The sequence below is a fragment of the Magnolia sinica genome, chromosome 15, assembly GCF_029962835.1.
Source record: "Magnolia sinica isolate HGM2019 chromosome 15, MsV1, whole genome shotgun sequence".
NCBI lineage: Eukaryota > Viridiplantae > Streptophyta > Magnoliopsida > Magnoliales > Magnoliaceae > Magnolia > Magnolia sinica.
Window position 1 is genome coordinate 9,560,849 of NC_080587.1, and position 24,436 is coordinate 9,585,284.

The 24,436-nt window shown below is 41.9% G+C and overlaps 1 protein-coding gene across 4 annotated transcripts in view; it reads left to right on the forward strand.

Moving 5' to 3' along the window:
- Positions 1 to 24,436, forward strand: part of LOC131227925 (protein ABA AND ROS SENSITIVE 1) — a 56,991-nt gene that overhangs the window by 12,566 nt on the left and 19,989 nt on the right. For 3 of the 4 annotated variants that reach the window (XM_058223755.1, XM_058223754.1, XM_058223753.1), the window contains exons 4-8: positions 945 to 1,098; positions 2,455 to 2,785; positions 14,793 to 14,868; positions 16,774 to 16,820; positions 16,925 to 17,287. In XM_058223755.1, coding sequence (XP_058079738.1) covers positions 945 to 1,098; positions 2,455 to 2,785; positions 14,793 to 14,868; positions 16,774 to 16,820; positions 16,925 to 17,105 — 789 coding nt within the window. In that variant the 3' untranslated portion in view covers positions 17,106 to 17,287. Of the gene's footprint in view, positions 1 to 944; positions 1,099 to 2,454; positions 2,786 to 14,792; positions 14,869 to 16,773; positions 16,821 to 16,924; positions 17,288 to 24,436 lie in introns of those variants that run through there. The other variant, XM_058223756.1, reaches the window with a different exon arrangement.

Consider the following 24,436-nt stretch of genomic DNA (forward strand, 5'->3'; position numbering starts at 1 on the left):
TCGTTAGAGACGAGAGGAAAGGATGCAGATCCAGAGGATTGTAGAAATTGGATAAAGAGTGACCTGGCACTCTTGTCAGTCCCGCTCAGCAAGGAAATAGGCTACCTTGTTTGCATCCATAAAGACACCAGAAAACCTATGTTACATGAGTATGGCTATGAGTACGTCAAGGATTGAGTTTTGCAGATCCTCAGGATCCAAATGCTCAGGATATGGGTCATGATTTTAAAAGTTGTCCAAGTTGTATTGCTTTCAGTCTGAAAATGAGTTGCCATACTGATACAGGACAGAGATAGACTGATACGGGGTGAGCCGTACTGGTTACGGTTCCCTGCCTAGTTGCCTCTGAAACCACTACTTAAATCCATGATATAGGTATTACAAAGATTGGTTATCCTCAAAAAGTACTTCCCTAACAATATAACAAGTTGAATTTGTTGCACTATTGGCATGCTTCACTACAAATTCTAAGTAACCATTTAACTCTAGAATTCAGAATCCCAGTAGGTTTAAATTTCAAGTCTTGGGGAAAGGTGATCCTGTATCCTTGCCCTTAACTGATAATCCAACTCAGGTACCCAATTTTTTTTCAAAGGATTCGACCATCATAGAAAAAGCAACACTTAACTGAGAGCCTTAATCTCAGAAATAACAAAATCTAATTTCCAGGGACCCAGATCTGTAGGGGAAAGGGCCCTCCTTATGGCATCTCACCAATCTCCTAAAATAATGAGAATAAGGTAGGCAGCCAGGGTTGATGCCAAGCAATCAAAACTTACCGCTAAGGTCCAAATGCTGGGACAAGACTGTGATGATGGCAAGTAATGACGTTATACGTATGCATACGCATATTGTTGTTCTTATAACTTAAGATTTGTTTTTTCACATATGGCATGCACATTAAGTATTGGCCTGTTTGACCAAAGGTGCTTCTATTGGTATAGGCTATTAACAATGTGAAAGCTACTGCTGCTGGATTGAATCGTGTCAAGGATGTAAAATGCAATCCCCCTCCAGAGGTGGTACCAAAATCTCGACCTGCATCATCACTGCCTGCAGATTTTTTTGATAAGCATGAGACGAAAAGGCAAAAAGCCGGTAAGCATTGTGTGGAACTTGAGCCTTAAAAGCTATGATCAACTATGATTTTCCTGAAATGTGATCTTTTTCTTTCAGAATGCATGTTTACCTATATTTTCATGTTAAACCTGGAGAGCTCCCCCATTCCCCTGGGTTCAGGCTTTTGTTGCAATAGCCAACAAGATTCTAACCGCCGATATCTTATGAAGAGAAATATGGCAATGGCCAATGCGTGTTATGTGTAGAAGTGAGAAAACTTTGGATCACGTCTTCTTGCTCTGCCAGGATGCTAGATTTTTGTGCTTTTCAAGGTCTAGTGGGCGTTGGAGAGATCCCTTTTCGATGGGCTTCAGGTCCATTTTTGAAGGGGGTTAGGTGCATTTGGTTGCTGTTTCCCTATTCTATCACCTGGGGGATTTGGAACTGGTGATACCTGGTTATTGTATCATGAGATCTCAATACTCGAATCACAAAGAAATGGTGACAAGAGTACATTCACAAGAATACTTGAGTAAAGAGGGGAAAATAACTTTATTAATATTCAAACTTCTTCTCTCAGAAACACTTAAAAAAAAAAACCATGGAACTCAAAAAATATGGAATGCACTTCCCCCCTACACCACCCTTTCATAGACCTAAAAAACTGTCCTTATGAGTATTCAATGAAGATCCCCCAGCCATTAGATTGACTTCGTATCAGTCTAATTAATTCAGAATAACAATAATCCCCAAAGATGTAGCCTAAAACAGTAAAAACCAAATCTTCCAAAATCTTGAATTATATCTTCTGCATCAGCCCACCTATCTTCCAAATATGGTAAATGTAGGCTTGGCATCAAGCCCACAAAACTGGCAACAAACAACCCATAATTCAGCACATGCGCGCCCTGCAATGAGCTTTGGCCTACATCAGGAATGAAAGAAACGCCACAGGATTTTTGAAGACAAACCCTCATCTTTTGTCTCTTTCACTCTATAGTCTTGATGGTGCTGGGTTGGGCTCTTGTCCTCCCTGACATCTCTGATGAGGGATTGGTATGCTCTGCCTGGGATTGGCAGGAGAGCCTAGCCTTCTTGTTTCTTGTTTGCGTGCGCGTGTTTGTGTTTTGCAGTGGAGTGACGATAAGGTCACCTTTCATGTCTGCATGTTTTGTTTTGCTTTGTTTGCTTGTTTTAATGAAAGCGCCATCCTCTCGAAAATTGCACATCCCCCATTAAGGGTTTAATACTATACTATGATGTGGCCAACTGGTCCTATTACAAGGCTACTGGCCCCCTCGATTATACCAATGTATGGTTCCTGAATGCTGTGTATCATCTATAATCTAGCAGTCATTGGAGTTGTAAACTCTAAATGAATTCTCTATTTTTTAGGGCTTGGCGTTGGAAGCAAGATTGATCCCGTCGCTCTCCAAACTTCGGTTAAAAAAGTGGATTTTTCTTCAACACCTTATGGTGAAAGGAAGGAAGGTAGCCCAGCTGTGAGTCACCATGTGGATTTATCTGATTCAGTAAACAAGAAAGATGTCTTGGAGACAAAGGAAATAATTGAGAGTAAGTCTTCCAGCGAGCTCAATCAACCTTCAAGAAAGACCGATGTGACAGAAGCCAAGCAAGTAAAGGGAGCTCTTCCTGAAGGCTTCTTTGATAACAAGGATGCCGATCTACGTGCACGTGGCATTGAACCTGTTAAAGTTGATATCAAGTAAGTTCTACTCAAGTACTCTGCCTTCTATATTTTGGACTTCCATTTATCCATTTTTACTCAAGCACCTGATTTCCTATCATAGCATTACATCCGATCATCGCTCTTGATTTTTTTATTTTTATTTTTCGAAAGATGAAATTTTATTAAAGCACTACAGACGCACACCGAAAACTATACAAGAAGAGCAGAAAAGAAGAAGAAGAAGAAGAGAAAACCAAGGAAAGAAGCAAAACTATACGACTCTCAGCCCTTCAGCTGACTCAACCCCCAAGAAATAAACCCCTGCTAAGGCTTCCAGTCCCTAAACAAAATAAGGACTTTACTGAAACCCCAGCTCCAGAACTACTTGAATTGTTGAAGCACTGGTTGTTTCTGTTGAGCCAGATGGACTAAAGGACAGCTAGCATCAAGATACGCCACTTGTTCCCACCCAGTGAGTCCCCATCTCTTGAATTATTGGGCCTTGCTTATTAGTAGAATCAGAGTTTGCTGACATGAAAGATTCTTCCAACATCGAGCCCATTGTCTAGTGAGCCAAACTGTTGATTTCTTGCTTTTTTTTTTTTTTGAAAGATCACTGAATTACATTAAAGAAAACAAAGAAACAAAAGGAGAAGAAGGGAAGCTGAGAAAGCAAGCCCAACTAAGCTCTGAGGAACACAAGATTACAGCCCTTAACACTGTCTACACAAGTGGCCCATTCAATGATAGTGCGCTTGGCCTTACTAGCTACACTCACAGCTGAGTTTTCCCTGTTCTGAAAACATCTTTAATTCCTTTCTTCCCAAACGCACCACCAGATAGCAATTATGGCTATTCTCCAAATCCACTTTCTCTGTTTATCAAATCTGATCCCATGCCAAGCTTTTAACAGGAGATCCACTGACTCTGAGAAACACCAGCTTATACCGAACCAAGAGAGAAAATCTGTCCAAATGAGGCTGATAAAAGGACAGTGAATGAGCAAATGGTCCACTGTTTCTTCTTGTTTCATGCAACACAGGCATACATTCACCAAAGTCATGCCCCTTCTTCGGAGATTGTCTACCGTGAGGATATTCTTCCTACCCACCAGCCACCCAAAAGTAACGAACTTGGGGGGAATTGAAAGCTTCCAAATATGACTGATCAGAGGAACATTTTGTGGGTGGGAGAGCTCCACAGATATGAGGGAAGGGAAGAAGGGCTGCTAACCAGTTGATTGAATAAGGACTTTACCGTGAAAGCACTGGATTTATCTGGTCTCCAGATAATTTTATCTTCCCTCGACAGGTCTGGCACTGCTCTGAAGATGCAATCCAGAAGCAAAGCGTACTCGTTGATTTCCCAGTCTTGAAGATTTCTTCTGCTGTCAACGGACCAAACAGTTTTACCTCCTTGAGCCGAGAAGATATTGTTCACTGTAGCAGATTGATAGGGGCTGAGGAGATAAATGTTACAAAATTCATCTTTCAATGCCGTGTCCCCTATCCATAAATCTTCCCAAAACCCGATTTTATCCCCTTTTCCTAGCTCAAAACCAACCCCTTTAATCTCCTCCCTGTGTAAAGAGACTATTCCTTTCCATAGGGCAGAAGCCCTATATAAGGAAGATTCTTTGGTCCACCATCCTCCCTCTGAACAGCCGTATTTACTTTTAATAATCTTGTTCCACAGAGCACCATTCTCGGAATCTAACCTCCAAATCCACTTACCTAGAAGAGCCCGATTCATAATTTTGAGGTCCTTGATGCCAGTGCCACCCTCCTGATATTTTTTGCAAACCTGCTTCCAGTCAACCAGGTGGAACTTCTTTTTTTCCTCCTTGCCAAAGAAAATTTCGCCTTAGTTTTTTGAGTCTTATCAGCACCGAAGATAGGCATTTAAATAAAGACATGAAGTATAGGGGAAGATTGGAAAGGGCGGCCTTGATGAGAGTGAGTCTTCCTCCCAACGATGAATATTTGCATTTCCAAGAAGCATGGTATTTTTCAAATCTTTCAATGACCTTATCCCATAGATACTTGGGAGGTCTACCAATACACAGGGGAAGGCCAACAAAAGTGGTCAGCGAAGATGCCGTAGAGCATTCCAACTCTTCCGCGCACCTCCTCAACTCTTCTTCCTCCATGTTAACTCCGAGCATCTTAGATTTAAACAAGTTAACTCTAAGGCCCGAGACAACTTCAAAACAACGAATTGTAGTGCCAGGTTGTTAACCTTGACAATGTCGGCCTCGCTAAAAAGGAGAGTATTGTCCACAAACTGAATATGAGAGATCGACGTGGCCATCCCTTGCACCGTAATACCACTTAAGATTCCAACTTCTTGACCTTTTTGAAGCAGGGCCTCGCCGACAATGAGAAATAAAAAAGGAGAGAGAGGGTCACCTTGCCACAAGCCCCTAGAGCTTTTGAAGAAACCTTTTGGAGAACCATTTAGGAGGATTGAAAAGTAAGCCGTGCCCACACATTCACGAATCCACCCTCTCCATTTGGCTTTGAACCCCATCCTCTTTAACATATATAGCAAAAAGCCCCAATCTACATGATTGTAGGCCTTTTTAATATCCAACTTGCATAATATACCTTTCTTCCCTGATATATGACTCGAATGCAAGCATTCATTAGCTATGAGAGCGCAGTCTAGGATCTGCCTTCCTTGGATAAATGCACTTTGATTTTCAGAAATTATCTTCCCCATAACCTTCTTTAAGCAGGAAGCTAATACCTTGGCCAGAATCTTGTAGGGCCTGCCTAAAAGACTGATTGGACGAAAGTCTTTAAAAGAGGATGCGCTCGGAGTTTTCAGGATAAGAGCAATGAATGAGGCACCTAGACCTTTAGAAAGTCTACCTCTTTCATAAAATTCATGGAGAAAGCTCATGACATCCCCTTGAATAATCTCCCAAAATTTTTGAAAAAAAATCATAGGGAAGCCGTCAGGCCTAGGAGCCTTTTCACCACTTAGAGAATCCACGACCATCTTCACTTCATTAGGGCTAAAGGGGGCTTCAATTATGATAGCATCTTTAGCAGAAATGCTGTCCACATGGGGATTGTCCAGTTTAGGTCTCTCCCACTCTTCTTTCTTGAGCAGCGAGCTGAAAAACGATATGGCCTCTTCCGCAATTATCTCTTTATCCTCAGATATGACACCATTAACGACCATACTACTTATCTTGTTGCATCTTGCCCTCATACTGGCAATGGTGTGAAAACATTTCGTGTTCCTGTCACCTTCCTTGATCCATTTGGCCCGAGATCTTTGTTTCCAATAGACTTCTTCTTGGAGGACCCTTGCTGACAAAGATTGAATGAGATGGATTCTCCTGGCGAGAATTTCAGAAGACATCGCCCAACCTTCAGCTCCTGAATCAATCACTTGCAACTCAGTCAGAATCGAGTCGGTTTCTGCTTCTCTTAGGATCTGTTCCCGCTGTCTCCAAACTTTAGGATCTGTTCCTGCTGTCTCCAAACTTTAATTTTTTCCTTCATAAATATGAGTTTACTACAAAGCTTGTAGCCAGTAAAACCATTTACTTGGCATTCATTCCACCAATCGACGATATTCTGCTGGAACCCTTCGATCTTAAGCCAAGAGATCTCAAACCTGAAAGGTTTCAGCCTCTAGTTCTGCTCCTCGATTGATAGACAAATTGGGCAGTGGTCGGACGTCGTTCTCAGAAGGGCTGATTGAAGGGAGGATGGAAAGGCTTCCAGCCAGTCAGGGGATACCAAGAAACGGTCCAATCTAGAGAAGATTGGATTCATTCTACAGTTGGTCCAGGTGAATTTAAAGCCATGCAGGGGCAGATCCACTAGCTCTTGCTCATCTATCCACCTCGAAAAAGCTCGCATTCTTGATGTAACTCATCTACCATTCGATTTTTCTTTTGCATATCTGGTTATGTAAAAATCTCCTGCAATACACCACGGCCCATTAAAATGCTGTCTAACACAATTCAACTCCTCCCAAAAAGCTTGCCTGTTGGCTGCAATAATTGGACCATAAACAGAAGAAAATAGGCATGAAAAAGCAGAGGATTTATCTTGCATAATTATCGAAACCGAATAATTGCCAACCCAACTATTCTGGAGCAACCAATGAAAAGATTTCTAGGCTATCAGGATGCCTCTTGCGTTACCAATAGCTTCTTGGCATACCCACTTAGCATCTGAAGCTTTCCATGGGGATCCCAACAAAGAATTAGAAAAAAGATTCACCTTAGTTTCCTGGAAACAAACTATATTTGCCTTACGTCTGCCACAGGCATCCTTTATGAGCCTCCTTTTCTGTCTCAACCCCACCCCTCTAACCTTCCAAGAAAGAACCTTCATTGAGGAACTGATCTGCCCCGATTACCTTGTCGCACTCTTTCTGCCTTTCTCTCTGTGAACAAAACTGAGCTGAGGGCCAGTCGTTATAGCTCTCTGTTGCTGCATGATTTGCAAAGGCGACTCTTGGGAGATTTTGATTATGTTAATGGTCTTCCCCGATTCTCAACACACTGAAACAAAGATATGAAGTCCTCAGGACGATCCCCAAAAGATAGCCCGATGGATCCACCAACGTGGCCGATTACATCTTTGATCCATTTCTTTTTTCTAATGATATCAATTAGTTCTGCCCCGTCACCATCGATTTTTGAATTATGAATCTGAGTACCCATCTGAGATTCGACGCTGATCTGCAACGGTTCTACCTCTATAATCCCTTGTCCTGATTCTTCCTGGAATAGAATCGACAAAGCCTGCTCGGGAAATTCGTCTTTTGGGGTTAGAGGGGAAGAAGATAGAGAGACTGGGGAGACCGGATTCTCCGAGAGGTAGGAATCGTTGTCATAATCTGATCCGGCTTCATCTTCGCTGACCCGAGTAGACGCAGAATATGGCCTCTCGCATATCTCCGCACCGATAGCTTTTTCCTGCTCGTCTTCCAACACACCCGGGAATGGGGAGTGGTGGTGTTTCCTCCCGCATACAAAGATATCTCGGAACTATTTGAGTTTGAAACTATCGGAATGTTAATCAAGCAACGGTCTTGATTAGAGTCGTGGTTTAACGAATGGATGAGGTCAGCCTTTTCATATCCGCAGAGACCCGATAGAAGCCTGACCTCGCGACCTGACCCGATCGACAGAGACCGAGACTCTCTCGACCCTTCTGTGTTATTCCCGAAGCTGCCACGTGCCCCCGTGTGCTGGCTGATTTTAATTTCGTCTGACTCTCTCGAGGAAGCTGCCTTGCTTAGGATACATGGACGGTTCGAATGCATCTACGCCAGCGAGTCATTATCTCGCGAGATGGTATTATGGTTTACGCAGTTCTCGTCAGCAGGCTCCGAGACACGCGTCAGACCCATAGGCATGAATCGTACGCTATCGACAGGCTCTAAGACACGCGTCAGACCCATAGGCGTGAATCGCACGCTATCAGAGTGGATAGGAGCTGGCGATGTATGACTGTGTTTTGGTGTTCCAGCGCAGTATGGCACGCGCGTGTCTACCTGCACTACCATCTTCTCCAGCGAAGTGCACTCTGCATCTTTGCTTTTCCACAGATCTCCCCACCTTGGAATTGGATCATCTTTCATCTCCCTTTGGACTGGCAATAAGATCTTCCTGCTATCAGCCGTGACCTGAATATGCGGGGGAAAAGAGTCCCCTTTCTTTCTTCTAACATGCACTCTGATGACGCCCATTTCTTCACCGGTTTTCATTTTCAGGTCTAATTCAATGAAAGACCCTAAGCATGATGCAACTTCCATGAAGAAATCGTCACACCATAGCTCTAGAGGGATCGCCCAAATGAGAAACCAAACATCTTCCATCCCAAACATTGAGAAATCTTCCCACCTCTGGATCCGAACTACTGGGCCATCCGAAAATAACGCTCCGGCCATGTGGAGAGAGTCCAGATTAACTCCCAGATCGGCTGTAATCCAAAGTTCATTGTAGCCAATAGGTTTGATAGAGTAGCTTTCCGGACTCATGTTGCAGCAGTCATCTATCCATCTCCTCACTTGAGGAATGGAGGAACCTTCTTTTGTTATTATCACCATCGAATCCTGTAGTTCCCCTCTAGCTTTATCTAGATGGTCTTGCGATATATTCATAGCGTACTCAGATCGAGGCAGACTCAACGCTTGCTTGTGGGTTTGGTTTATCTTCTTCTTTATCTCTTCTTTGTTTATCTGATTGGTGCTTTCGGATTGTTGCAAGGTCGTTGTGGAATTTAGGAGTGCCTCCTTGAAGGATCCTCCTGCTTTTTTAATAGCCCTGTCTTGCCTCCCTTGGTGCTGTGAGTTGTATTGTTCCGTTACACTCTGACTCATCGTATTACTGGAAAGTTTCTTCTTAACATTTCGTTCAGGGCCAAATCTAGCTCTTTGGACCAGGAGTTTCTCCCCTCCAAAGCTTTTGATTTCTTGCTTGCACCATGGATGGGTGATGCAGGCCCACAGCCCACCTAGGCCCACAGCCTATAGGGCCCAACGATGACATAGGCTTAAAGCCCACCGTAGGGCCCAACATGTGCTGATTTTTGCATTGTTTATTTATAGATTTGGGGGCTTAAATCACGGATTACCGTTTACTATTTTTGGAGGATATGTGGGCTGATTTAAAGATGTGATTGGTGATATAAGGGGGATGTGATTGAAGATATGGAGTGATTTGGAAATGTAATTAGGATTTTCTATGTTTGCTTTTACTGTTATTAGGCTTTTACCATCTTAGGTAGATTAGATTGATCGGAAGTCAATTATGATTTATTTGAAGTCAATCTCTTAGTTGGGGGATTCTACCTCCGCCCATCTCCAGCTAGGAATGGGCATGAGCTTTGAGTGGCCACCGTGATGTATGGGTTTTATCCACACCGTCCATCTACTTCTCCATGGCATTTTATGGAGTGCGACCAAAAATTAGGAAAATCCAAGGCTCAAAAGGACCGCACTACAGGAAGCAGTGGTGGTGATGATGCTTACCGTTGAAACTTTCCTAGGGCCCACGGTGAAGTTTATTTACCATCCAACCTATTCATAAAGTCACATAGACTAGGATGAAGGGAAAACACAAATATCAGCTCGATCCAAAACTTCTGCGGCCCCTAAAAAGTTTTCAATGGTAAGAGTTTAATCCCCGTTGTGTGGTCCACCCGTGTCTTTGATCTGCCTCAGTTTTGGATCTATATCCGGAAATAATACGGATAAATGGATGGATCTGTGTCTTTGATCTGATGGTCACAATTATCCTTTTTTGCATTGTTGGCCATCAAATGTGGTCTAGTCATAATGAACAGTTGGGATCAATGGTTTGGACTGTACAAGTGTACAAGTGTCCTGATGCAATGAAGAGCACTATAAAGTGGATATTGTTCTGATGCGGATGGATGGTACAGGCGGGGCAGTAGTTCTGTGATCAAAGCCTTCAACAGATGGGCCCCTCATGGATGGTGCATAGCGGACACCCTGAGATATTGTAGCTTCTAAGATTGGCACCATCCAATATGTGAACATTTTTTTGACAGTTCCAAGATACTAATCATCCAATTGTCGGGCTGGCAAGTTGGTGGAAAGAGTTCCACATGATGTGGCTATGATCGGCTCATTGTTTTGAGGATTTTCTTAGTCATTCCACAGAGAAATTTGGACCAAGCTACCCTGATAGCCTGATCTGATAGTTAATGGTCAATCTTGTTTTATTTTTATTTTTATAGAAGCTCTGGGCCCCCGAACATGTGAGGTCATAATGAGAGGGTTAGGCAACCTGATAGATGGATAAACGAAATGTTTAAACCCAAGGATCATTTTTAAATCCCTTACATCCAGGAACACACTTTCTTGTGGGAGGCCTCTAGTACAATGGACATCTTACTGAAATGATTATGCCCAGTTCAAAATGACTTCCTGATTGCTAGGGATATGGTTTTCTTCTTTGAGTCCGCCTTGACAGGGCCCGGAAAGGCCAAGACTCTGATCCATTCTCATCTACAAGCATACCCTATACCAGAAGTCTGAAACACCCCCACTAGGAATCTTGTACCTTTGCCAATCATTATTCCTTTCTCAGGAGAGAAGGTGCTGCGTCGATTCTCACTAGCTAGCCATTTTTTCCAGTTGTTCCGAATGTCAGAGAGCTTGATATCTGCAAACAGCACATGACACGTGGCCAAAGTGCTCAGGTTGCCATTGATTTTCTGGACATTTTGTCAGATGAGGAATCTGGCCCTTCAAAGATATGTGAATCTCTCTGTCCAAATTTCCCAGCTGACCAAGAAGGGCGTCATGTACCAAAGGAATTTACCTCTGCCTTGAAATTGCCAACCTGTCCATCTGATCATCTCATCGAGGAGCCTATTGTTGCTCATCTATCCCATACCAATGGGGTCCAGAACTCTGTACCAGATATCCTTCTTGAAGGGACACCTCGGAAACAAATGTGACATTGACTCTTCATTCTGCCCGCATAAAATGCCTTTTGTTTTTGTTTTTACTTTCATCGCAATCCTCATGAGGCTGCAATTCTAGGGGGCACTGCCATGTTCCAAATACTTTCCGGGAAACGGTTTTAAGTTTTTGTTTCTTCAAAATGGGATTTTTCAGTGAGAGGAGATGTCTTAAAATTCGCAATGGTATAAATTCCAAATGATGATGAAGTTACATTTGAGCCTAAAAGATTGCTTATTGGCAAGACGGTGTTCTGAATCACGTTCATGGCTGAAGAGTCAACCAGAATCTCCTAATCTAGCCGATCAGAAGCTCAAAGTTGCCCGACGAAACATGAGGGCACGACGATGGCCCTCACACATGCAGGACAGCCATTGGCTTCTCATCCGAACAATCCTGATGAGCCAAGTAAGAAAAGGTGTGAGGGTGGAGTCCACATCAGCATGGCCAAACTTGTACTCAAACATGTAGGACAGTTGGTGACAGTTCATCACCATTTAAAATGAGGTCGGTAACTCATTCACCATTCACGTGGCATGCATTCTCACCATCCAGACTGACCAATCACAAGGCCCAATGTGGATGAAACATATCCAAATAATCAAACTGACAAAGTGATTCTAAGCATTCAAATATTGGCTGCAAAATGGGAAGACAAAAATAGAACTGTTAGCGGTTCAAATCCAGTGGGTGAAGTCAGTCATCAAGAGTGTTCCAGCTGACAATCTGTACTGTTGGTTTGTTGTATGCCAGCATAGATTTACACACCTAACTCCTTGATAGGAGAACCTTATCTTTCAATCTGTCATCCACAGAAATAGTTAAGAAGAGTACAATAATGGTACCCATCCAACTGAAATATGTACCAAAATTTGGTTGCTTGGATCTTCAAGTTTGGGAGATTTTTAGGCCTTGATCCATTCACGACCAGCAGTCTAGATTCCAGACAATAAGCCCCACTCGCCAGAACTTAGAACTTAAAACTGTACCATCTTTACCATCTTCCCCAGCAACAGGACACTTGTTTAGGAAATCAGTGCCACGAAAACGATGAGCTCCACCATGATGATTACGACCCTCTAAAACAGGCTGATTTGCTCATTACATTGGCCACAACTGTATGTTGAATCACACATTGGCTGTCCATTGATTCCAATGGTGTGGTCCACATGAGCTATCCGTCCTGATTTTGTGTGGGTAATCATTTTGGTAGGCCCAACAATTTCATGGTATACAAAATGGCACGTTGGTGGGAGAGATTTTAGCAAGTAGCAATCGCATTTCTTATTTCCACATATGGATGTGGGGAGGGCAATTAAGCCTTTTCATTATAAGGGTATTGCAGTCATTTCCCATACTAAATCCAACAACTTTGGACACAGAAGCCACGGCCTTTAGCATGGGGAGGTATTTGAGATTGTCAGAGGAAGGTGTTTAAGATTGTCACAAGACAAAGGGGGAAATATAGAAAAAACCCCTGTTCTTTCTGCTGCTGTAGCTTAGGTGGATGTGACTGGTTTGCCATGTTCTCAGCCATAAGCTGCTTTTGCTATATACTATTTTAAATTGATATAAAATTTAGTAAACTAGCATTGCAAATGTATTACTGGAGATGGTTGTCATCATCGAGAAAAAGAAAGTATAGTGATGGAGGACATGAAAATTAAATATGATATGCGAGATTTCAGGCTTAAGATCATGTTAGTTTAGAAACAATTACACAAATTCCATATCCCACATGAAAGTCCAAACATTCAATTAAGGGGAATCTATGCGGTTCCAGGCCTACACATGATAGGGCTGGATCAATAAAAATTATGAACCAAACGATACTCAAAGATAAGAAATAATCATCCACACATGCATAATAATCAGTCCCTAATCCAAGGGATTCAGAAATTCCAATTCGGGAAACCCTAGGGTAAGAAAAGGGGCATAAAATTGGAGATTTGAGTAATTTAGGGTTATGTTTAGGGATTTTGGGTGAAATCGGAGTGAAAGAGAGGAGAGAGACGAACCAGAGAAGTACCGCAGGCGTGGACAACAACAATGGCCCAGTCGCACGTACGTGTGATCCCGGCCGTACGTGTGTGGGGCCCACTATTCAGAAAAAGGTCACCTTGGCCCTGGTTGGCCAGAGATGGACTCCAAAACCCCCAAATCTCAGTTCGATCTGATATACGGTTTGTGCGTGGTGCTCCGCTGAAGTTTCAGCCTTCCTGTAGGGCTAGATTCTGAAATTCTGCTGTGAGGAGGAGAATTGCTGCAATAGATGATTGATTCGAAGTGTAGATGATGGGGTGAGATGAGAAGAAGGGATGGTAGAAGATTGGTGGTAGAGATGGCGATGGATGGGGGCGAATTGGGATAGATGTGGTGTTGCACCACACTAGTTAACCCTTCGATGAAGGAAGGGCTTCGCACCCAATAAGGTTTCACAACTCAGAGAGTAGGAAAACGCAGAATTTTTATTAATCTTCAATGAATTAAAAGAGCTACAAAGGGGTGCCTATTTCTAGGAAAACCCTTTACCCCAAAACTCGCGTCACGTGCGCAATCTATTACTTGACGATGAAATAAACTAAAATAAAACTCAAATAAAGAAATCTAAAGCGTTTATGATGTTCTAAATAATACAAATAAGCAAGATATAAAATATGATATCAATCCGACTAGTGGGCCACGATCATGAGATCCCATGATGGGTTTTTCTTGGCTATCGGGCCCACTCTCTTGAACCAAAACTCCGTCTTCTAACTAGGAGATCCTCCTTGGACGTCGTCATTGATCCAGATCGACGGTGGGGCCCTCCTCCTTCTGGCGTACGTGCCGGGGGGGGGAGGGGCGGCGTGAGTGCGCGTGATGTCCCTATCATATAGTAGGAAAGTATGCATATGGTATTGCTTTTGGTGAGTGAGGCCATCTAGGTCACATACTTTAATCTTGTTAAGAAGGAATGCATCAGCAAATGTATAGTTTCCAAGATTCTGTATGTGGGTTACATGGTATAGTGATCCAGATCGTTGATCTGATATTCCCCACCTTGGATGGAGTTTGTGACAGAGATATCCCAGATTGGAGGATCCTAAATCTCCAATCAGTGGCATACAAATAGAAGGTCAGTGAAAAAATACTGCTACAGTCGACGTTTAGTGGAAAATAGGTCAAAGATCAAAGGGTTAGGATTTTCCAATCAGCGAATTTTGAGGCGAACCCCATTTGTGGTGGGGTCCTTCATATCAACAATCTGGAACACTGAACCATTCTACATTCATGGAATTCTTCACCTCAGCAAGCTATTCATCTCTGCTGTGACCTGATGCCCAGTTATTATTTCATTAGTAAGCCTCCACTCCAGGTGAAATTTCAGACAAGTGAATGGCCTCTTCAAAGCAGTTCTCTACTTCCTATATTCTCCAATGCATTTCTTGGAAGTGGGATTATATGCAGCAGATCATGCATTGCTTTGTGCTCCTGCTGGGATAATGCAAAAATCCATTTTTCTTTCTTTCTTTTCTCTGTAGTGCATTACATGCAAACTGTTTCAATTCACTAATATTTTGCAAATTCTGATTAGGGATGAGGTCAAAGAATACGAAAAGGCGATCAAAGAGGACTTGCATGAAGTGGATGAACGGCTGGAGGAAGAAGAGGTAAGAGTCATTTGTAGCAATGGTTACCAGTAAGAAGGATCCAGTGTTGGTCACTTTTCATCTTAGATATTCCATGCAGGATCCCTGGACATGGGGCATGCCACACATGTATGAAATCCAGACTGTTCATCTAGTGGGCCCTATCACTGATGGGCTGTAACCTACAGATCCCATTGGTTGCTCACAACCAGAATGTCACACTGGTTGCTCCCCTTGCCATCCAATCAGAGTTTTTTAACCCCTTTGGATGTGGACTACTAAAAAAATGCCAATCTGTAATATTCAGAAATCATATGATCAGATGGTTAGGATTTGCCTGACTGCTGGCTTTTACAGCTCATCTGGGGTTGAACCCACCATATTGTCTGGTCCTATTGTCCTGTACGTGTGCCATGTATATGTGCCCTAATGGATAGTGCGACAAATATTGCTGCGATTTTGAAAATCTTGCATTAATATCACAAAAGATACACTAGACAGTTTGAATGGGCTGTTAATGTATCTTTTTCTAAGGCTAAGGGTCTCATTATAGAATGGGCTGTTAATGTATCTTTTTCGAAGGACTTCAACCTTCACTTTTTAGGAGTATAGCTGAGTCTGCTTTCTCAGCAGACTCTCTCTCCTCTTTTGTTCCTGTTTTCCCTTTAATATATCAATCGTTATCTTTCCAAAAAAAAAGAAGATCACTAAACAGTATTATCGTGAGATTTCAACATATTGGAAGAGATTTAAAAATATCGCATTTTGATCGCCATATTAACTAGAAAATGGAAACAAACTCAAGGAACTGGGCCAGCTCACGTGAATGCCAGTCTTCCTCCGCCACCAACTCTATGCTGTTGTAACCGATGCCAGCATCACATCATGTTGTTGATATTGATTGAGTTGGAGGGACTTTTGCTGACTGAATCCGATTCAATCAGTGTCACACTTTTGGGCCCAAATGAAAATGAGTGGTCGACAAAGGAACATCGTGTCAGTGGAATTAGGGAAACCGTCCTGTCTTCTGGCTCGTGTTCAGATGCCCGCCTTGCCCTCCTTTTCAACAGCCCATTTGTGTATGGTGAGATACAGTTCCCATCAGAGTTTCGGAGCAACAGATTAAGGGTTTTGCTCAACATCCCCAAACCATTTGCATGGACCATGGGGTGACCTGTCATCAATATGAAGCATTCATTCATTCATACAACTCGGAGCAAGCCATGGTGTAAGAGTCAGGCTGATTGGATATCTTAACGCTTTGAATGGGGCCAATTTGTTACAACTGACCATTGTTTATGGCCATAAATAGCATGGTTACAATCATCAAATCAAAGTGTTACTTTAGAATCATAAGAAATATACTGTGGAATCTGTCTACTAGATGGTTCAAGATGATGATTGGACTATTTTTGTTTCTCTGGTCAGTTCTTGACTGTCCATTTTCATGCTATTTATCGGAAGCTTAGGATCACCCAAATGGCATGATATTTGCACCATGGCTGGCTGCTGGTTGTATGAATGAATGAACGGTTTGGATTGACAATAGATCATCCCATTTGCCATTTAAAAGGTTTGGGGTCATTGCTACCCTTCCTATGAAGGTGGGGTTGTTAGCAAAACCCTTTCTGTAAATATATTTTTAACTTTTAAATTTATTTATTAATTCACAACAAATATTTTTTTTAGGAGTTTTTATTTTTTTGTAAGATTTTTCCTAATAATATCCCACAAAAAAACCTCAAATTTTGAAAATCTTCTGAGAAAATTTCTGGGCCAAGAATGAGATTTGTCACTGCTGATGAATATCGAAGGTGAAAAGTACTCTTAAAACAGGATTTTCAGTCGCGAAGGAAATAGCAAAAGAATCAGAGAATTCCTATCTAGAGCTTGTTGGAATAACACAAGCTTTGCTGTGAATGGCAGATTGACGCTGCTGAGATGAGAGAGGAGGCGGAATATTTCGAGAATAAGTGAGTTTCTGGAAACCCTGCCAAAAACAATCTGATGGTTCTTTATCTATTTCACCATAGGTTCTGCTGCCTTTGGATGACTGATAGTTCTGGTTTCTTCTCAGGGCTCATAGGGAGAGAGTGGAAATGCTGAAGAAAAAGCAGATGGAGTTGAAGGCTGCAAGATTGGAGCTTGAGAAGAAAAAAGGGCTGGTATTCAGGGGTCAGGAGTTGAGCGAAGAGTCCTCAAGTGACAGTGACGATGATGGAAATTTTTCTGTTGATTGGAGAGCAAAGCATTTGTAAATATTCCTGACACACCACCCATCACTTTGGTTCGATTCAATTTTTTTTTTTTTTTTGATGGGCAGTACTGATGATTGTGACGACAGCGATTGGCATTTTGATGGATGATATGGATGATGATTTAAGGGGCCATATTAATTGCCTATTAAACAACCTTTATGAAAAGAGTGCCTTTCCTGTCAGCAACTTGGGAGATGTTTAGATGTGGTTTTTTGGGTGAGTGTTGAACACGTCTATGTTTGCATGAGCAATTATCGATCAACAAATCAACTCTGCACTTACCAGAAACAATGTTAAATTGACGGCCAGTTTGAATGGCAGAAACATAACGGTGGCCCACAAAGCTTTTTGTTGCTCTAGGAAATTCTCTTTGTCAATCAAGGTCACATTTGATTATACCAAAAATCATGAAATTTCATGAAAGCTGCCTTATTTGGTGCAAAGTATCATGAAACTTTGTGACATTTGGGTCAACCAAATGCACTCCCAAGGCATTTTAGTCTTTGTTCCATACTGATTGGATGACTGATTTGCCTCATCTTCTACCGCCTACAAACGATCAAGATGTAGATTTTAAACACTATTTTCTCCCATTTCTAACGGAGAATTCTAAGTGCGCATGCATTTCTTTACAAAAAGAAAGCTCTCCTAGCATAGAAGAAAAGAAAGAAATCATGCGCTGTGGACGCTCTGTTTTAGTCTGACTAATTTTAAATCATTTAGATTTTAAAGTATCTCTTGATAAATCTAGCTTTGTGTTTATGCCCTCCCGATCTTGTCAATCAAAACCAAGTCATCTACAAATAAAAATATTATGAGATCTCTTATTGCAAACGCCTCGTTAACTTGTCCATAACCAATGCAGAAAGGTACAGGCTCAACTCTTAACTCCTAGTGCAAGGTTACAGTAATTGGAAACCCAATTATCTCTCCACTTCTGACCCTTGATCACATACATATATCCTTTTGAAACTCCTAATCTCTCTACTAGTGACCCTTGATCACATCCACATATCATTTTGAAACTCCATTCGTTAACAATACCCAACTGATTAACTCTATAAGGACCCTATCGTATGCTTTCTCTACAGACCCGACAAGTATTCTTCTGCTTGCTCAGACGGGTTTAATTCATGCCATGAGATACCAATTAAAGCCGAAACAATGGAATCAAAAGAGTAGCCACAGTCAAATAAAAGACTGTCTACTATGATTTTGCAGTTGAGATGATCTCGAAGGCATGGGTAAAAAATGGTTGTTTCTCAATGAGCTTTGCTCTGCACCTCATGTAAACTGCAAATACGTCCATACTGTTCCACTAGATTCCCACTTTGCTAAAATTGAATCGAAGACTGAAAACCACATTGAAGAACTTTGTTATTGACACAATAACTTCTACTTGCTCCCGAGTCTTGAGATGCCTCAAAAAATTAAAAAAGTATCATCTGCATACTAAAGATTGAGTGATTGGGATCCTTGGATTTCCAACATAAAAAGTCTGAGGACATTCAAGTTAGTTGTTTCAATTGTTTGGCTGGAATGATTAATTGACGCCCTTGTAATAGCATTGCTTGAATCTGTTAGATGATGAATTCCCTCCCTTGCTAGGAAAAGGAACAAATCTACAACTCTTCTCCAACACAAATTTCCGCAACTCGAGATTAACAATGCAAAACTAGCGCAACATGCTCGACTTTCAAAAGCTGATAGCCATACATTTCATGATGCTTTTTACCAAAGAGGTGCTTTCTGTGGACATAACATCTATGCATAACATCTAGGCCGCACAGCACAACCAATGCATAACTCGCTGAATTACTGTATGTGATTTGATGGTGTGCTTGCAAGTCGCGCATCAGCATACGTGACATGCCCACTGAGGCGTCAGGGAATTTGCATGAATCATACTAAAAGGTTCGTCAATTTGCTTGTATTGGTTTTCGCAGTCCACAGTTTGTTGAAGATTTGACAATAGCACTTCACATGCTTCCAAAAGATTGAAATTTCTTCAGTCCCAACCTTTTTTATTAGGATATGTTGCACACCACAAGTATGCATGCATGTATGAGCCACACGTGCATATAGGGATTCAACTTGGGCAGGTTGGGTTTGGTTGTGGGTTGAGCCGAGCACAACCCAACCTCAAGAGCACCCAACCTGCAACCCAACGCGAGGTGTCCAACCCGAAGTCCTCGATACTAGACCCAACCTGATCAAAACTGACCCAAATACATGTGATTGTTCCCAACTCAACCCAACCTGAATTCAAATCGGGTTGGCATTTTCCAATCTGAGGACATTGACAACTTGACCCAACCCATCCCAAACTCGGGTTGGGTCAATCGGGTTCAGGTTCACCCAAACCCAAGTTGCAGCCCTGCACACACACACACATACATTTAAAGGACCATAGGTGCATGCCTGGGACCAGGTTTGATTCAGTTTACTTTGACAGGCTGCTGTGCACTCATAATACTCCACCGAAGTGCTTCAAATGGCATCTCTAAATGGGCATAAGTTGGCTCATTGATTTCCAACAGACTGAAAGCATTTAATTTCCCGGATATGTTTCCCAGATATGAAGATCATCTGAAGGAGAAGGTGAACTATATGGTCTTCTTCGACGTGTTGAAGAATATCTTCTACTTATCTTGATCTATTGCCAGCATCGGCACATAGCCTGCCATCTTCAGTTTCCTGCTTAACTCATCCAACACCAAGTAAATCTCTTCTGATCTAGGGTGTGCTTTGTCTGCCACCACAAACTCATGAACAACATTGCCAACTTCAATCATGCTACATCCGGGAGGCTTTCGGACCCCCCTCTCAGCCATCATCTCTCTTACTGCCTTAACACCATCAAACCTTCGAGCCACAGCATACATATTTGATAAAAGCACATAAGATCCACCATCCATTCGATCCAACTCAAAGACATGGGCAGCTGCCTGCTCACCTATCTCGACATTGCCATGAATGCTACAAGCACTAAGCAATGAACCCCATACAACAATGTTCGGCTCAATCTCCATTTTTTCTATCAACTCCTTGGCTTCCCTAAGAAGCCCGGCACGTCCAAGAAGATCTACCATGCATCCATAGTGCTCAACTGTGGGCGGGATCTTGTAATAATCTTTCATCGAATCCAAATATTGACACCCATCTTCAACCAAGCCTGCGTGAGCACAAGCGCTTAAAATGGCGAGGAATGTGATTGAATCTGGTTTAATGCCCAACTTCACCATCTCATGGAAAAGATCTAATGTGCATTGTGCATGCCCATGCAATGCATGGCCCCAAAGGATGGCATTCCATGTAGCTATGTTTTTACTGGGCATTTGATCAAAAATTTCTCTTGCTAATGCGATTGACCCACATTTGCAATACATGTCTACCAAAGCAGTCGCCACAAAGACATCAGAAATCCTATTCTTCTCTACGTACCTTCGTACCCAATCACCTAGATTTAAAGAACCTGTTTGGGCACAAGCAGAAAGAATGCTTGAGATTGTGAATTTGTCTGGTCTAACATTAGAAGCATGCATTTCCATGAAAAGTTCAATTGCCCGGGTTGGGGATCCACTCCTCGAATAACCACAAATCAAAGAATTCCACACAATGGTGTTTCTTTCAGGCATCTCATCAAACAGTTTCTGTGCATAATTTAAGTTCCCACATTTCACATATAAATCAATCAAGGAAGCCCCCACTCTCACCTCAATCATAGATCCGACATTCTTCTTCACATAACCATGAATCTCTCTCCCTAATCCCATGTCTTTTGTCATTGCACATGCCACAATTAAACCCAACATTGTTCCCTCATTGGGCCTCATCGTCCCAAATTCCATCTCTTTAAAAAGCTGAAAAGCTTCCAAAGCACCCCCTGCTCGTGCATAACCCATGATCATGGCATTCCAAAAGACAACATCCCTCTCCGTAGATTCATCAAACACTTGCTTTGCATCACCAATTCCTAGACAGGCAGCATAAAAACCAAGCAAAGAACTCCTTATAAACCGATCCGAGTCATACCCAATTCTTATAATCACCCCATGAACCTCTCTCCCTTTCTCGCTAGCAGAATAATTTGCGCAAGCCCGGAAAACAAAAGGGAATGTGTAATTATCAGGCCCCACATCGTCACCAGTCCACATCTCATTATAGATAGATATCGCAAACGACGGAGTTTCAGATGAGGAATACGCCCGGATAAGGGCATTCCGGACAAAAATCCCAGGCTCTCGGATCCGAACAAACACCCTTGTCGCGTAATCGAGATTCCTACTGTTTAAGAAGGATTCAGCAATCTTGGTCAGTATGAGATGGTCATACGCGAGGCCGGAAGCGATGGATCTGGCGTGGATTTGTTTCAACTGTTCGAGGGTTTCACAGGAATCAATCTGATGGAGAAGAGATTTGGGGATTCTGGGTTTCAAGCTTTGATTTGACGAGAACGATTTTGACGGTTTGAGGAGAAGGAAATGAGATAGGCGTTTAGTTTTGAAGGTCTGATGGCGAAGGTGATGGGAAGATAGCATTTCATTTCAGTTGGAGGATGCTTTTCTGGAGGGAAATGCAGGGTTTTGAGACTTTCAAAAAAGTAGTTTCCTGTTATGACCGTTGAGAGTATTTTAGTCACTTTGAAAGTCCGTGAACTACTTGATGCGCAGGCACTCGGAAGTTGTACTATATTAACTAAAATAGACCGTCCATATTTTGTGGCCCACTGTAGATAGATTATCATCCGAGATCCAGATTGAAGATCCAGATTGATTGAACAATTCCAACCGCTGATTGATAGACATTTGTTTATTTGTTTAAAACCGTTGAATACTTCTCATTTCAACCATCTCAGCAAAGTCCTAATAATCATCCTGTTAGGGAATCAAATCTAGCTAATTTTCATCTTAGGAGTCTTCTAAACTGGGACCCACGACATGGACGGTTATATTTTAAGTCGCTTTGATTCTACATGCACAATCTTTTTGTGATTGAGTATCAACCACAACTGACCCTAGGCCCAGCCTATTAATGGCCTGATGGGGGAAGCAATGGGTCCGGTCAGCCCATGGGTGAAATGACCTGACCCCACTTTCCAACTTGGTGAGTCCAAGCTAAATGGGCTAAGTGGTTCAGGCACGAGTCACCCCTGTCCAGCCCAGCTAGACAAGTTAGCAAAGGGTCTGGTCAAGTGGGTCAGTTTGGGCCTTTGGACAATAGGTTGGGCTCATTTGGGCTGACTTGAACCAGCCCCAACTCAACCCAACCCGTTGCCACTAGGACTATCTACAGCCCAAACTGGGCTGAGTCTAGGTCTGTCCAATTCCAACCCACATAGTAAATCTTAGGCCCCTGCTCCACGTATGCCCAAGCTCATCCACCACTTTTATACAAGATTTGGGATGCTCATTACTCGGATCAAGTTCACTTACTATCTAACTATATGTATATATATATATATATATATATATATAAAACCTAAACTTGAACTCAAACTTAGTTCAAAAGATCGAGCTCAAACTTAGCTCTAGCTAGCCCGAGCCATTGACTGAGCTGAGCTGATTTGTCCAATCAGAGGCTCAAGGATCGAGCCGAGACAAGTTCAAGCTAGGGTTAGAGTTGTACATGAGTCAAACTGAGTCGAGCATGGCACAGCTCGACTCAGCTTGGCCAGTAGCTGACCCCAGCTCGAACTTGGCTCGGCTCGGTCCTTGAGTCTCACTGGACAACTCGACTCAGTTCGGTCAGTAGCTCGGTCCAGTTCAAGCCTCTGTGACATTTTCTCAAACACATGTAATGCACCTTCAATATCTCATAGTATGCAAAACAACAACAGCAGTTTGCAGGCATTTCAACCCTCGATAGGCAACATCAAAATCAAAATACAAAGATAATTTTATCGTGTAAAAATTTTTTCGAAGTGATTTTTTTCGTATCATACCTTCCTCGCCACTAGCCGATCCGACAAAGAATGTATGCACCCGAAACACTACTTCATTAAGTCATTTCATCAAACACTTAGTAAGCAATATCAATATCAAAATAACTGAGACACTGAACTGATTCGATTCGAGTTCAATTCGAGTCGAGGTTCAATCTGAGTCTATTCGAACTCGGCTCGAAATTTTTTCGAGTTCCAAAAATCGGCTCAACTCGGCTCGAACTCAGTTTTGAAACGAGTTGAATCGAGCTTTTTCGAGTCGAGTCGAGCGAGTTAACCGAGCTAACTCGATTCATGTACAGCTCTAGCTAGGGTAGCCTGCTGGCCGAGCTGAGCCGAGTTAGCCCAAGCTCAACTCATATGTAGACCTTGAATAAATATAGTGATAGCTTAATTCTTCATCACTGTGAGTAAAAATATTAAAATTTTATTAAGTTTCTTCATCTTTACAAAAGAAAAACCAACCTTCTCTAAAAAGTCCTAACAAATGATGATTGAGACAGGATTTGGCATTTTTGACCCACATAACACTTGATTTCCATTTGGATCATTGGGCATGATTTGTGACATAAATTCCCTCGGAACCCAAATGGGCCAAGCTGGGCTGGCGGGTTCTTGCACACAACCTAGTTGAGGCCAATTAATAAAAAATGCTTAAATTTTATGTTTGAGCCCAACCATCGGCTTAATATTCCAACCATAGTGTAAAAAAATGGTTATGTTATGACTATATAGTCCATTCCATAAAGAAATGGCCACCCTCATTACATGATACAAGGTTGAATCAATCTGTTATGAAAATGGTCGGTATCGACGGTATTGGCCTAATCTCCCTGTATCAGCTTCATTACCGAATCAATACATGATTACAAGCTGATACCACCATAAAGGACGTCACATTATGAGAACTTTTATTTTCACTTTTTCTATCATACTTTTATTTTTTTTATCCGTTTCAATTCAATTACAACGGAAGCTTACAAACAAAGTTTAATACTAGATATAAGACCATTTAAAGAAATGAAACAAAATTAAATGGGATTCAATGAACCAAAGTGGGATGGACCATGTTGTAAAAAATTAAAAGGGCCAAATTATTATTATTTTTTCATTTTTTTCATCTTCTTGTACTTTTATGTAATTCTCCTTAATCCACTAAACGATATTCAACTTGTGTTGAAAGTCTAAATATAATGATTATATGAAAGCATATAATTGTCTTAGCAATGCATTGTTACTGGAATATAGACTTACAATCTTAAGAAGCCTAAATAAGAAAGTTTTACTGTTTTGGAGTTAATCTCGAGTTAGTGGCATCAGGCAATCGAAGACAACATTTTTTTATGATAAATGTTCCGTTACTCCAAATACATATTCAAAACTAAAG